This window comes from Oncorhynchus keta, unplaced genomic scaffold (genome assembly GCF_023373465.1).
Source record: "Oncorhynchus keta strain PuntledgeMale-10-30-2019 unplaced genomic scaffold, Oket_V2 Un_contig_12340_pilon_pilon, whole genome shotgun sequence".
NCBI lineage: Eukaryota > Metazoa > Chordata > Actinopteri > Salmoniformes > Salmonidae > Oncorhynchus > Oncorhynchus keta.
This window is the reverse complement of record NW_026277836.1, coordinates 70,975-86,658: the sequence shown is the minus strand read 5'-3', so window position 1 is coordinate 86,658 and position 15,684 is coordinate 70,975. Positions and strand designations below refer to the sequence as shown.

The window sequence follows — 15,684 nt, the reverse complement described above, 5'->3', positions numbered from 1 at the left end:
CAGGGATTGAAAATGGGTCTTCCAGCATGACAATGACCGAAACACACAGCCATGGCAACTAAGGGTGGCTCCGTGTCTCAAGGTCCTGGAGACCTATGCATGGCCCAGCAAAAATCTCAGACCTGACAGGGATCCCCAGGCCCAATAAAAATCTTTGGAGGGAATTGACTGGGTGATGCCCAGGACAAAGCCCCGACACACTTTTCATCACTGTCTGTAATGGAGGAATGGGCCATAAATTGAGGAGTTTGGGAACTTGGAAACGTAGGGATGGGCTGTAATTGCAAACAAAGGTTTCTGTAGTCATGCAATTGCAAATAATTACTTAAAAGTCAGATTTTCTGGTAAAAATGTGACCTCTGTTCCTTAGTCTAAACGTAGTAGGAAAACCTGCAAAATCGGCAGTGTATCAAATACTGTATATGGAAATGGACAGTCACAAGATTCTCCTAAATCTCCTGTAATGCATTTATCTTCCTGTCTCAGGAATGTGAGATCCTCGAGGTCATTCAGAAACTCTGCTGTAAGTATATCGAGTGCTCAAAATTCAGTCATACTGGTTATTTTCCAGATGAACATTGTGCTGTGCCGAACATGTTCCTTTAGTGAGACATAAGTTTACTCAACGTAGATTTAGAAGATGTATCAGTGAGCCTGAACACAGTCCCAACCTCTACTGTTAGAAATGGACCCTGCACTAGTCATCTAAACATGTCTCCATTAAAGCTGACTAATACACAGTTTATCTTCCTAGCTAAACAGTTCATTTGAAGCATCATTTATCCTGGGTTGAGTTTGGGACAAACTTTGTGAAAGAGATGCAAACTAACACACACGCAATCACTTAAACACACACACACGCAGGCAGGAAGGCACACACACACTCTCAAACACACTTACTTACGCACACATATGCAGGCACACACACAGACTCAGGGACACACGAATTGTGGCGGCAGCTGTGGATGTAATGTAGCTATAAGAACTCTGTAGTTCAGTGCTTGTTGTGTATGTTTGGAATGCAAGTGTTTAAAGTTTTTTTACAATTGCGAACAAGCATTTACTTATACTTAAAATTATTAACTCTTAAGACAGCAACACACCTACATCACTCAATTAGCCAAATAGTACATTTTCTGCTCAAACCAAAATACAAATACAAACATTAAATACCAACTCTACATTTCAAAATGCAAAAAAAACTCTCTACTGTACATACTCTATCAAAGCACGGCAAACCCGACTCAATACAGTATCTAATCATTCTGTCAAAACACATGTTTTCTATCCAAGAGGAACGTATAGTCAATCATAGCACAATGCCTTTCAAAATACTAACAGTTAATGGCATTACAAAAACTGCATTACTTTTCATGTTTCAGTTCTACCTGCATACATTAGACAATATGAAATCCATTGTATTTATAATTCAGTTTCCTCTTACTGTAAACCACTCTACATTTTTTGGTTGTGTTACGGTTTTCTTCCGCAGCGTGGTTAATACGATACATGTTTAATGACGAATAAACACGACAATACAAAAACAACAAACGGAACGTGAAAACCTATACAGCCTATTTTTTTATTTTTTTATTATAAAAAATAATTTATTATCTTCAATACCATTCATTCTTTACAACTCATAATTTACATACATACTCAAATAATGGTATTTTAATTAAACTAATTAAACTAAACATAAATCCCAAACAAAACCTCAGGGAGCATCTTCCCTCCCCGTCACCCTACAAAATACCTTTCCCTATCTCCCCGTCCCTAATCTATCCTCTTACAAATCTAAATGACACCCAGCCCTAAACCCCCCTTCCACCTCTCCCGAGCAGCATGCTGCCCCCACTTCCTCTCCTCCCTCTTCATCCTCCCCCTCAAATCTCCTTCCACCCTCCTCACTATCCCTTCCACCCCCCAATCTCTCCCTGTCTTCACCATGTTCTGCCTTGCTTCCCACAGCCCCCATTTAAAGAGACTCATGAGAAGCCAGAGCAGAAACCTGTCCCTATCCGTCCCTCTCGCTCTCCCTACACCCCTCTCTAACCTGGCCCACGTCAATACAAAATCCCCCTTTACCAAACCTAACAACACCTGTGCCCTAGCCCATACTACTCCGGCAAAGGCACAGTCCCAAAAGACATGGCGCACAGTCTCCTCCCTGCCACAAGAGGATCTTGGACAGGTGGGGGATTGCACCAAACTATACCGGTACAAGATGGAACGTACCAGCAAACACTTATGAAGGCTCAACCAATTCAGGTCCTTGAGCCTGTAGTCCAGACCCCGCGCCTGCACTCCCTCCCAGACCACTTCCGAGATGCCCACTACAGGCGCCGGACTCCCTGCCTTTCTGACCTCCTCGTACAGGTGCCTGTGATCTAAACCTACTCGGGCAACTTCAACCTCAGGGTGCGCACGCAGCCACTTGGCCGCATGACCAAAGTGCCACGGCAGCTGTTCCGCCCGAGGACCCGTGTTAGACCACACCATTATGCTTCTCGCCTGATACGAGAAAAACACCCGCAGGAGGTAACCAGACGGGTGGATCACTGGCTGAGCAAGCTCCGTTAACAAGAAAGAAACAAAAATTGAGTCCAGCTTGAGGGGGAAATGTGGTACCCCCCTACCTCCCTCCCCAATGGGACAGATCATGCGTGCCCTGGCGACCCACTCGCACCTGCCACTCCACATAAACTGAAACACAAGCCTCACTAGAGGCCTCCTCAGACAAGCCGGCAATGGGTAGATGTATGCCAAATACAAAAGAGACGGCAACACATCCACCTTTAGGACCAGGACTTTGCCCATAAAAGACAAATACCTAGCCTTCCACATTGCTAGCTTCCTCTGTACCACTGCGATACGCATGTTCCAGTTTAGCGTCGCTGAGCCGGAGGTCTCAAAATGGACCCCGAGAATCCTCAGGGCCCCCACAGAGATAACCCCCAGGCACATCCGTTCTACCGCGCCATCTTCCGAAAAACTTGACGGAAGACTTTGCATGGTTCAGAACTGCTCCCGACGCTCGGGTGAAATCCCTAAAGATGGCAAGGGACCTTGTCAGGCACGAGTCCTTGCACAACAGCAAGGAAGTGTCGTCGGCGTACTGTCATTTACATTTACATTTAAGTCATTTAGCAGACGCTCTTATCCAGAGCGACTTACAAATTGGTGCATACACCTTATGACAACCAGTGGAACAGCCACTTTACAATAGTGCATCTAAATCTTTTTAGGGGGGTGAGAAGGATTACTTACCCTATCCTAGGTATTCCTCTTAACACGCAGCCCACCACTTCCAGGGATCAGCAAGCCTTCCACCCCTGTGTCTGCCCTAATGGCAGCCCCCAGAGGCTCCATGTACAGAACGAAGAGGAGAGCCGAGTGGGCACCCTGCCTGAACCCAGACGAGAGGTCAAAAACGTCACCCAAGTGACTATTTACACTAACTCGGCACCCCGCTCCGACATATAATGTACGAATCCATCCTATAAACTTCTCCCCAAATCTTAATCGACCTAACACTCTGAATAAAAAGGATCTGTTCACGCGATCGAAGGCTTTCGCCTGATCTAGCGCTGCTACCATTAAAGGCAGTCCTCTATCTTCAACCCAAGCGATGGAGTCCCTGATTAACTGTAGGTTCCATCTAATAGAGCGGCCCTCTACCCCGCATGTCTGATCCTCATGAACGACGTAAGGAAGGGCTGTGCGCAACCGGTCTGCTAAAACCTTTGCAAGTAGCTTGTAATCTACACACAGCATGGTCAACAGCCGCCAGTTGCCATGGTCTGTTACTTCCCCCTTCTTATATAAAAGTGACAGTACACCACCAGCCATTGATCCCCCCCGGGACCCCCGGGACCCCCGTCTCAAGGATGGCCTTCAAGACTTCGAGGACCACTGGTCCAAGTATACCCCAAGTATACCCCAAAACCCCAAGTATACCCCAAAACTTGAGATAAAACTCAGCCGGCAGCCCATCCATCCCAGGCACCTTCCCTTTCCCCATCCTCCTAAGAGCGCTCTCAACCTCTTCTAGTGAGATCTGGGCCTCCATCACTTCTCTAATGTCCTCCGGCAACCGCCTGGACAAGTGTTCTAAAAACACATTTCCCTGCTCTACATCTATTTCCCTTTCCTTAAATAAACCTTGGAAATGATCAGTTGTCACCCTGACCATATCCTCTGGTTCTCTAACTATGCTACCATTTTCTTCCCTAACACCATGCATTACCTTCCTACTCTGTCTGGCCCTAACCAACTTAAAGAACATAGCAGAACAAGTCTCATTATGTTTTAGAAAGCCACTATGCGCACGCTCCAGGAAAGCTCGAGCCTTCCGCTCCTGCAGCTCCCTGAGCTGCGCCTTTAGGGTTGCGGAGCTCCCCCTGGAGTTGCGCCATGTAGGACCGTCCATTTTCGGAGTAGTGTGCAGACCACCATCTAACAGACCATGGCAAGCCATTAGCCTGGCAATGGTGCCTGCACTGCTATCCCCCCCTCTTCCTAAATCTGTATTAAAATCCCCCCTATCACTAATTTCCTATTTGTGACACACAGGGGCGTCAGACAGTCCACCATCTCCCTCCTGTCTGCCACCACCTGTGGCCCATACACCACCACTAATCTAAATTTACAATCCCTTATCGTGACATCCACCCCTATAACCCTCCCCTGCATTACCACAAAAGAATCCTCCACTTTTACCTCCCTGTGCACACACAAAATCCCTACCCCCTCTGGACCTGTACTCTGGTCATGAGGCGTGCTTCCTTCCCCTCCTCTTCTTCCCCCATCCCCCGCCCCTGCCCCCCCCCCAGCCGCAGACGCATATGACCTCTGACGGGCCGGGCACCCCCGCCACAGGTGTGCTGACGAGCCACACCCATGGCACGTCTTAGGCTTGTCACAATCCCTCGCCTCGTGTTCCTCAGATCCACAAAATCTGCATTTTCTTGTACTGCACGAGGCGAATATGTGACCGTAGGCCATACAGCGCCTGCAAAATGGGGGCTGACGTGCATAAAACAACGTCCCCCTGTCAGCCCCTAGGGAGAACATAGCAGGAGGATGGAGGTAGCCACCATGTCCCTTTGGGTCCTCTTTGAGGAGGGCCTGGAAGCCTCTCCTCCCATTCCAAAACCCAAGGGAATCTTTGAGGTGCCTTGCTGAGGAGACGTTATCCATGTATCTCCCCAGAAAAGCCCTCACCTCTTCGTCCTTAACGTAAGGGTTGTAAATGTTGACAGTTACAACCCTAAAGTTATTCTTCGCCAGGCATGTTATTTCATAGTGGCACATCGGCCTCTCACCTCCCACTGCTCTTGCCCTTCTCAGGATATCATTGTGTATTTCCTCTGTATATAGTACCACGTCAAATGCTCCCTCCAACGAGTTGCCTTGGAAACAAAACACGTCCTTCACCGTCAGCTTTAGAATCCCCATCAATATTATCCTTCCAAAAGATTCCCGTCCTAAAGGCTCCAACTCCTTTTCCTTCCAAGCAAACCGAATCGTGTTGGCCAGCCCAATCCCAGGGACCGACCGTGTTGATGTATTTAGCACCATCTCCGCAAGGAGAATGGCGCTCGTTCTCTTCTCTTCCAAAACAAGTAAAAAGAAAAACCAAAGTGACCGAGCCTATCTGGTGAAACTACACAGAGACAGGAACAATCACCCACGAAACACTCACAGAATATGGCTGCCTAAATATGGTTCCCAATCAGACAACGAAAATCACCTGCCTCTGATTAAGAACCGCCCCAGGCAACCATAGACTTTCCTAGACAACCCTACTCAGCCACAATCCCAATACCTACTAAAACCCCAATACAAAAACACACCACAAAATAAACCCATGTCACACCCTGGCCTGACCAAATAAATAACGAAAACACAAAATACTAAGACCAAGGCGTGACAGGTTGAGTGTCGATTGTGTGCTTTTTGGCAACATACTATCTAAAAGTGAATGAGTTATCTTTACTTCATAGAATGTAAAGTAGAAAAACATTAAGTGACCTAATTGCTGCAGTAAAAGCTTTATTAGCAACATGAAATTACTGCCAGTGATCAACAACACATCCAACATACATGGCCTTTGGTTCAACAACACATACCATGGCCAACATACATGGCCTTTGGTTCAACCTTTGGCCTTTGGTTCAACAACACATCCAACATACATGGCCTTTGGTTCAACAACACATCCAACATACATGGCCTTTGGTTCAACAACACATCCAACATACATGGCCTTTGGTTCAACAACACATCCAACATACATGGCCTTTGGTTCAACAACACATCCAACATACATGGCCTTTGGTTCAACAACACATCCAACATACATGGCCTTTGGTTCAACAACACATCCAACATACATGGCCTTTGGTTCAACAACACATCCAACATACATGGCCTTTGGTTCAACAACACATCCAACATACATGGCCTTTGGTTCAACAACACATCCAACATACATGGCCTTTGGTTCAACAACACATCCAACATACATGGCCTTTGGTTCAACAACACATCCAACATACATGGCCTTTGGTTCAACAACACATCCAACATACATGGCCTTTGGTTCAACAACACATCCAACATACATGGCCTTTGGTTCAACAACACATCAACATCATGGCCTTTGGTTCAACAACACATGGCCTTGGCCTTTGGTTCAACAACACATCCAACATACATGGCCTTTGGTTCAACATCACAACACACATGGCCTTTGGTTCAACCACATCCAACATACATGGCTTTGGTTCTTCACAATACAACATACATGGCCTTTGTTTCAACAACCCATGACATCAGCAACATACATGACCTTTGGATCCAAATGTGTAAAAACCTAAAACACAAAACACACGCTTGTCCACCCCTGGCAGTCTTCAGCTGAGATGTCTCTGCCTTATCCACCCCTGGCAGTCTTCAGCTGAGATGTCTCTGCACCTTGGATAGTAACGCTTGGCCTGCCTCATCCACCCCTGACAGTCTTCAGCTGAGATGTCTCTCACCTTGGATAGTAACCACCTGCCTCATGACAGTCCTGCCTCATCCACCCCTGACAGTCTTCAGCTGAGATGTCTCTGCACCTTGGATAGTAACGCTTGGCCTGCCTCATCCACCCCATGGCAGGTCTTCAGCTGAGATGTCTCTGCACCTTGGATAGTAACACCTCCACCCCTGGCAGTCTTCAGCTGAGATGTCTCTGCACCTTGGATGGCTGAGATGTCTCTGCACCTTGGATAGTAACCTCCTGCCTCATCCACCCCATGGCAGTCTTCAGCTGAGATGTCTCTGCACCTTGGATAGTAACGCTTGGCCTGCCTCATCCACCCCATGGCAGGTCTTCAGCTGAGATGTCTCTGCACCTTGGATAGTAACGCTTGGCCTGCCTCATCCACCCCTGGCAGGTCTTCAGCTGAGATGTCTCTGCACCTTGGATAGTAACGCTTGGCCTGCCTCATCCACCCCTGGCAGGTCTTCAGCTGAGATGTCTCTGCACCTTGGATAGTAACGCTTGGCCTGCCTCATCCACCCCTGGCAGGTCTTCAGCTGAGATGTCTCTGCACCTTGGATAGAAACACTTGTCCTGGCTCATCCACCCCTGGCAGTCTTCAGCTGAGATGTCTCTGCACCTTGGATAGAAACGCTTGGCCTGCCTCATCCACCCCTGACAGTCTTCAGCTGAGATTGCACCTTGGATAGAAACACTTGTCCTGCCTCATCCACCCCTGGCAGTCTTCAGCTGAGATGTCTCTGCACCTTGGATAGAACACTCCATTGTCCTGCATCCAGGAGTCTTCAGCTGAGATGTCTCTGCACATAGTAACGCTTGCCTCATCCACCCCTGACAGTATTTCTGCACCTTGGATAGTAACGCTTGGCCTGCCTCATCAATTTGCAATATTTTTATTTAACACTTTTATTTAACCCAAGTCAGTTAAGAACAAATTCTTATTTACAATGCCTTGGATAGAAACACTTGTCAAGCTCATCCACCCTGACAGTCTTCAGCCTCTGCCCTTGGATAGTAACGCTTGGCCTGCCTCAAAGGCAAACCTTGGCCTCCTGCGGGGACGGGGGGCTGGGATTAAAAAAAAGAAAAAATATAAATATACCAAAAGGGAAAAAAAAGACATCACGACGAGACAACACAACACTAAATAAAGAGAGCCCTAAGACAACAACATAGCAAGGCAGCAACACATGACAACACAGCATGGTAACAACAAAACATGACAACACAACATGGTAGCAGCACAAAACATGGTACAAATGTTATTGGGCACAGACAACAGCACAAAGGGCAAGGAGGTAGAGACAACAATACATCACGCAAAGCAGCCACAAACTGTCAGTAAGATTGTTCATGATTGAGTCTTTGAATGAAGAGATTGAGATAAAACTGTCCCGTTTGAGTGTTTGTTGCAGCTCGTTCCAGTCGCTAGCTGCAGCGAACTGAAAAGACGAGGGACCCAGGGATGTGTGTGCTTTTAACAGAATGTGACTGTCAGAACGGGGGTTGTACGTGGAGGATGAGGGTTGCAGTATATATCTCAGATAGGGGGGAGTGAGGCCTAAGAGGGTTTTATGAACAAGCATCAACCAGTGGGTCTTGCGACGGGTATACAGAGATGACCAGTTTACAGAGGAGTATAGAGTGCAGTGATGTGTCCTATAAGGAGCATTGGTGGCAAATCTGATGGCCGAATGGTAAAGCACATCTAGCCACTCGAGAGCACCCTTACCTGCCGATCTATAAATTATGTCTCCGTAATCTAGCATGGTCATCTGAGTCAGGGTTAATTTGGGTGAAAGATGAGTGATTACGATAGAGGAAACCAAGTCTAGTTTGAACTTTAGTCTGCAGCTTTGATATGTGCTGAGAGAAGGACAATGTACTGTCGAGCCATACTCCCAAGTACTTGTATGAGGTGACGACCTTAAGCTCTAAACCCTCAGAGGTAGTAATCACACCTGTGGGGAGACTGTTATTCTTACCAAACCACATTACCTTTGTTTGGAGGTGTTCAGAACCAGGTTAATGTTGGAGAAATCTTGTTGGACACTAAGAAAGCTTTGTTGTAGAGCATTTAACACAAAATCCGGGGAGGGGCCAGCTGAGTATACGACTGTATCATCTGCATATACAGTGCCTTGCGAAAGTATTCGGCCCCCTTGAACTTTGCGACCTTTTGCCACATTTCAGGCTTCAAACATAAAGATATAAAACTGTATTTTTTGTGAAGAATCAACAGCAAGTGGGACACAATCATGAAGTGGAAAGACATTTATTGGATATTTCAAACTTTTTTAACAAATCAAAAACTGAAAAATTGGGCGTGGCAAAAGGTCGCAAAGTTCAAGGGGGCCGAATACTTTCGGAAGGCACTGTAAATGGATGAGAGAGCTTCCTACTGCCTGAGCTATGTTGTTGATGTAACTTGAGAAGAGCGTGGGGCCTAGGATTGAGCCTTGGGGTACTTCCTTGGTGACAGACAGTGGCTGAGACAGCAGATTTTCTGACTTTATACACTGCAGTCTTTAAGAGATTAGTTAGCAAACCAGGCCAAACACCCCTCAGAGACACCAATACTCCCAAGAATGGAATGGTCTACCATATCAAAGCTTTGGCCAAGTCAATACAAATAGCAGTACAACATTGCTTAGAATCAAGGGCAATGTTGACATCATTTAGGACCTTTAATGTTACAGTGATACATCCATAACCTGAGCAGAAACCAGATTGCATACCAGAGAGAATACTATAGACATCAAGAAAGCCAGTCAGTTGATTATTGACAAGTTTTTCCAACACTTTTGATAAACAGGGCAAAATAGAAATAGGCCTATAACAGTTAGGATCAGCTTGATTTCCCCCTTTAAATAAAGAACAAACCGTGGCTGCCTTCCAAGCAAGGGGATCCTCCCCAGAAAGGTTAAAAAGGTTGGAGATAGGCTTGGCGATGATAGGGGTAGCAACCTTAAATAAGAAAGGGTCTAAACCATCTGACCTAGGTGTTTTTTTTAGGTCAAGTTTCAGGAGCTTCTTTAGCACCTTGGGCTCAGTGACTGCCTGCAGAGAGAAACTTTGTTGCAGGGCAGAGGAAAAAGAGGGAGAAGCATCGGGGATAGTCGCATTAGAAAGGGTGGGAGATGGGGAAATGTTGGACGGGCAAGGAGGCGTGCCTGAGTCAAATAGGAATCCCGACCTAACGAAGTGGTGATTAAAGAGCTCAGCCATGTGCTTCTTGTCAGTAACAACCACATCATCAACTTTAAGGAACATGTTGTGAGGAGGAGGGTTTATTCTCCAGGTCTTTAACCGTTCTCCAAAACTTCTTGGGGCTAGACCCACCGAGAGAGAACTGCTCCTTAAAGTAACTAACATTGGCCTTCCGGATAGCCTGAGTGCACTTATTTCTCATTTGCTTGAATGAGTATGTGTGTTCCGAGCCGTTCACCAAATGCAATTCTTGAGGTGGAGTAACTCTGCAAGATCACGGTCATGTGGCCGTTGATCATATACTTTCCACCTCCAGGCAGAAATAATTGCTCAGTGTTTCCTCCCTCCTGTTCTCTTTCTGCTTCTGGCACCAGTTGTTTGTGGAGGTCATCTCAAAACAGAAGAAGGAGCTCAGTGTTGTAGGGACCAATCTGGCATTTCTGCAGGACCGAACCAGAGAGATTGCAGGACACATTGTGATATTTGCTCCTCTCTGACCCGGGACATCAACGGTGGCCCTTTACCCGATAACCATTCTTCCCCACAGACATGTTTTTCCCAGGTTAAACCCTGCCTTGTCTACATAAATGCCGTTCATTTCTGGCATACTGTGTGCAAGCATTTATAAATAAGACAAGAACGATCCTCATTATGGTATTGGGTAAGCTTGTATGTAAAGAAAGTGTAAGCATTTTAGAAATGTGTTAATTAACTGAATATTCTGTGAAAACAACATGAATTGTGTTATTGGTATGGTCCACAACAGACAGATGTTGTGCTAATCGTGTTTAGAGTTTTGAAAATGTGACTACAGATTGGACAAAAGGATGTTAGCGATTGTAAAAAAAAAAAAACTGTAAATGATGGGGCTGTGATTAAGATATCAATCAGGGTGGATCTTGATGTAATGTCTTTGTTTTTCTCTTGTAGCATGCTGTGGTAAGTTCCTGGACCCATACAAAGTTTTATGGCTTAACAGTTACACATGGCATTATTTTACATCCTTGCATGACCTTCAGTTTCCATTTAAGATTCAATTTCACTCTGTATGCCAGTGAGAGACTCTGAGAGGCACCAAATTACATCCACAGCATGTATTGTAAATAGTCACATAGATATACAGATGTACGATCTTAATTTGAGACAGTTTGCTAAAGCAAGGGAATAATCCTGCACCAACAGGGAATGTGAATTATTATGTGGATTATAGTTAACTGGGATTTTTTTGTAGGAGTTGATACATTTTTCATTAGGGCAAATCAAGTCTTCTAAAGTGTAAATTACAAACTTTAGAATCATTTTTAAACCTCGAACACACTACAAGTTTGCATTTCCTGCTGTGCAGGACATTTTTCAGCAACAAAAGAGTGATCAAATGAAGATCCTTCATCTGTACTATTGATATGGTGTATGATGCTCAGAATATATCATGATATTATTATAATGATAATGTAACTGGCATTCACAGAGTGTGAGTGTGGTCCGGTGAAGCTACTCTTTGTACTGGACAGTTCAGAGAGTGTTGGGCTGCAGAACTTCACCCTGGAAAAAGAGTTTATAATTCGAATCATCAACAAGATTACCAAGTTCAGCAAAGACAAGGTGGGTGAACATTTGTCCTGACTTCCCTGGGTGAGAGAGGGGCCTTAACTAAATGTTGTTTCTCTGTGTGTGTTTCTGTTTGCAGAAGGAGCTAGGATCACGAGTGGGTGTAGTTCAGTACAGCCATGACGGCACCCAGGAGCTGGTATCTATGGAGGACCCCAAGATCACCACAGTAGCACAGCTGAAAAGGTCCGACCAGATAAGAATCAAAAGTCCAAAGTACAGCAGTTACCTGATATCAGTTGACTGACTGACTAACTGTTGTGTTTGATGTCCCATACTTGCAGCTCTGTGAGAAACATGCGCTGGATTGCCGGTGGTACGTACACGGGAGAGGCGCTGGATTTTGCCCGGCAGGCATTCGGCAGCTCCCAGCTGGACCAAAAGGTGGCCATAGTCTTGACAGACGGACGGTCAGACACCCGCCGGGACGCCAAACCGCTGTCCTCCCTCTGCTCTGTGCCCAATATAAGGGTGAGGGATGTCAATGGGACTGGGCAATGGGATGGGGAGAGTGGGCTGAAGGACATGTATAGGTTGGGGGTGAAGAGATGATGTCAGGACCAAGGGTTCATTTCATTAGACATAAAGAGAACCATCTCCTCCAAGTCTGCCATTTTGTGGCAAAGCCTCAGTATGTCCTCCATCTTGGCTCCTTAGGTGGTGGGCATTGGCATAGGTGACATCTTCAGACGGGCGTCCTACGCCACCATGCTGGAGGAGATCACCTGTCTGGGCACAGCCTCACCTGGACTCTACCTGAAGATTACAGACCACGTGCAACTGCTGGAGGACTCCTTCTTCAACAACGTTACTGGCTACATCTGCCAAGGTATTCTATGTACAGGCTAGCCCTAATTTACAATATCTGGAGCTAGCTACATCTGCCAAGGTATTCTATGTACAGGCTAGCCCTAATTTACAATATCTGGAGCTAGCTACATCTGCCAAGGTAGTCTATGTACAGGCTAGCCTCTAATTTACAATATCTGGAGCTAGCTACATCTGCCAAGGTAGTCTATGTACAGGCTAGCCCTAATTTACAATATCTGGAGCTAGCTACATCTGCCAAGGTAGTCTATATACAGGCTACTCTGGAGCTAGCTAATCTGCTAAGGTAGTCTATGTACAGGCTAGCTCTAATTTACAATATCTGGAGCTAGCTACATCTGCCAAGGTAGTCTATGTACAGGCTAGCCCTAATTTACAATATCTGGAGCTAGCTACATCTGCTAAGGTAGTCTATGTACAGGCTAGCTCTAATTTACAATATCTGGAGCTAGCTACATCTGCTAAGGTAGTCTATGTACAGGCTAGCTCTAATTTACAATATCTGGAGCTAGCTACATCTGCCAAGGTAGTCTATGTACAGGCTAGCCCTAATTTACAATATCTGGAGCTAGCTACATCTGCCAAGGTAGTCTATGTACAGGCTAGCCCCAATTTACAATATCAGGAGCTATGTTCCTATGCTCTCAACTAAGGTCTGGGTTGTGTTTACAGATAAGAAATGTCCTGATTACACCTGTCCAGGTAAGACTGCTCCTCTCCCTTGTTTTTATGGTCACAGTTTCCTATGCATTACAATACGTTATTTTTTTAGCATTCAGCCTAGTACTGCAATTTAAAGATTTAGTGGAATGTATCTGAACCCCAACTGCTGTTCTAAAATGGTCTACTCTTCCTCCAGCCAACTTCCAGGAAGCTACAGACATAGTCTTCATGTTGGACGGCTCCTCCAGTGTGGGCCAGGCCAACTTCTACAGAGCCAGAGAGTTTGTTGAGAACATGGCCACCAGGCTGCTGTCACAGAACCGGGGAGGGCTGCTCCGCCTGTCCGTCATGCAGTACAGCGATGGGCAGCAGCAGAGAGTGGAGGTGCCCTTCACTGCCAGGGTTGATGATGTGCTAACGGGGCTAGCAGCTACGCTCTACATGGACGGGGCCACCGACTTACCGGCTGCCCTGGCCTTCCTGACCTCCACCCTCCAGAGGGAGGGCCGCTCTGCTGTCCCCAGGAAAGTGGTGCTGTTCACGGACGGCAGGTCTGTGGCCTCTGCCCGGGCTGCTATCCCCAGAGCTGCCGCCGCCGCTCTGGCAGAGAACACACAGCTGCTGGCCATCACTGTGGGCGAGGGCTTTGACGAGGCGGGCGTGTGCCAGCTGGTGACGGGACAGGCGAACGGGTTTGATTACCGCGTCGTGGATAGTCGTGTCCACCGAGTGGCACTGTACAGTGACCTGGCCAGACGGGTGGTCATGCAGAGCCTGGCTAGAAAGCTCTCTAAAGCTCTCTGAAGCTCTCCGAAGTTCTCTAAAGCTCTCTGAAGCTCTGTAAAACTATCTCAATCTCTCTGAAATTCTCTAAAGCCATGTAAAGCTCTCTAAAGCTTTCTGAAGCTCTGTAAAGCTTTCTGAAGCTATGTAAAGCTCTCTGAAGCCCTGTAAAGCTTTCTGAAGCTCTCCAAAGCTCTGTAAAGCTCTCTGGAGCTCTCTAATGCTCTTAAAGACCTCCCTACTACTGACATGTCTATGAATTGTTCTGTTGTGCCATGTATTAGGCCATTAAGAAATTAGATAGATACATTTTATACTTTTGTGTTTTCCTTATGTGTTTGAGGGCCTCCTGCTTTTCACGTGAAATAAAATGAATATGTTTGTCATAAGAAGCACTTGGGTAGATTAATAAGCGTTACGCTGTAAGTTTGGTGATAAGATGAACAGTTTTCTTTTGCTCAAATTTCTTGACAAATAAAATATTGGACAAACTAACTCGCTAATTCTGAATACAATACAATTTATTATTTTCAAATATATGCAGGGCCATTTAGTTAAAGAATTATCCAGACATGCCAATAAAATGCACTAGAGGGCAGTGTTGGAGTGTTGAGAAAAGAGGGCTGAGTAGAGGAGCTCTAACACACACTTGGAAAATACTGATATTCTGTTCTACTTAGTGATAGTTTGCCACATTCGTTATAAGGATCGGATCAAGGTGCAGCGTGAATAGAGTTCCACATATATGTAATCAACTGAAACTCACCGAAACAAAACAACAAATAACCAAACGAGCCGCTACTAGTGTGCACACAGGCACCTAGTTGTAGACAAGATCCCACAAACACCAAAGGGAAATGGCTACCTAAATATGATCCTCAATCAGAGACAATGATAAACAGCTACCGCTGATTGGGAACCATATCAGGCCACCATAGACATACAAATCACCTAGACCTACAAAAACCCTAGACATACAAAAACTAGCGTTCCCACCCTAGTCACACCCTGACCTAACCAAAATATAAAGAAAACAGAAATATCTCAGGTCAGGGCGTAACATAGTTGTTGTAGAAGGACCTTTTACAGATCGGTCCGAAAAGACACTAGGCTTCCCCTTGTACTCTGTACTTATCTGAGGGTGTTGGGCTACTGACCTCAGGATGTACCCAACTTCAGCACCATGGACAGAGTTAGAAATTCAGCTGTTTGAAATCCCAGATGCCAATCAGTGTACTCATTAATTCCCTTATGAAATAGCATGTATTTAGTATATCTGGCTCCAACTGTACTCTGAGAATAATAAGAAGCAGGGATCATGAAAGTGTTTTATTTTATATAGCTATGTTTTGTTACTGTGAAAATGAATCTGTAATGAAAAAAGGGATAATGATCTCAGTGACTGTAATGATCAGTGGGTTCCTCTATCTCAGAAAGCCACTTCTGAATCTCACTGCTCTTCTCTGTCTCCTCACTGCTCTTGTTCCTCAGCTCCTCTGCCACCCTATTTCCTGCTGAGAAGCGATTGACTCTCTTGGCTG

The 15,684-nt window shown here is 45.8% G+C and overlaps 1 protein-coding gene across 1 annotated transcript in view; it reads left to right on the top strand.

Annotated features, from left to right (window-relative positions):
- Positions 1–14,646, top strand: part of LOC127917851 (collagen alpha-1(VI) chain-like) — a 63,095-nt gene extending 48,449 nt beyond the window's left edge. Inside the window, exons 20-26 of the mRNA XM_052500965.1 lie at positions 11,192–11,200; positions 11,715–11,863; positions 11,949–12,055; positions 12,154–12,340; positions 12,527–12,698; positions 13,370–13,399; positions 13,557–14,646. Of these exons, the coding sequence (XP_052356925.1) occupies positions 11,192–11,200; positions 11,715–11,863; positions 11,949–12,055; positions 12,154–12,340; positions 12,527–12,698; positions 13,370–13,399; positions 13,557–14,164 (1,262 nt within the window). The 3' untranslated portion in view covers positions 14,165–14,646. The remainder of the gene's footprint in view (positions 1–11,191; positions 11,201–11,714; positions 11,864–11,948; positions 12,056–12,153; positions 12,341–12,526; positions 12,699–13,369; positions 13,400–13,556) is intronic.
- Positions 14,647–15,684: the final 1,038 nt, after the last annotated feature.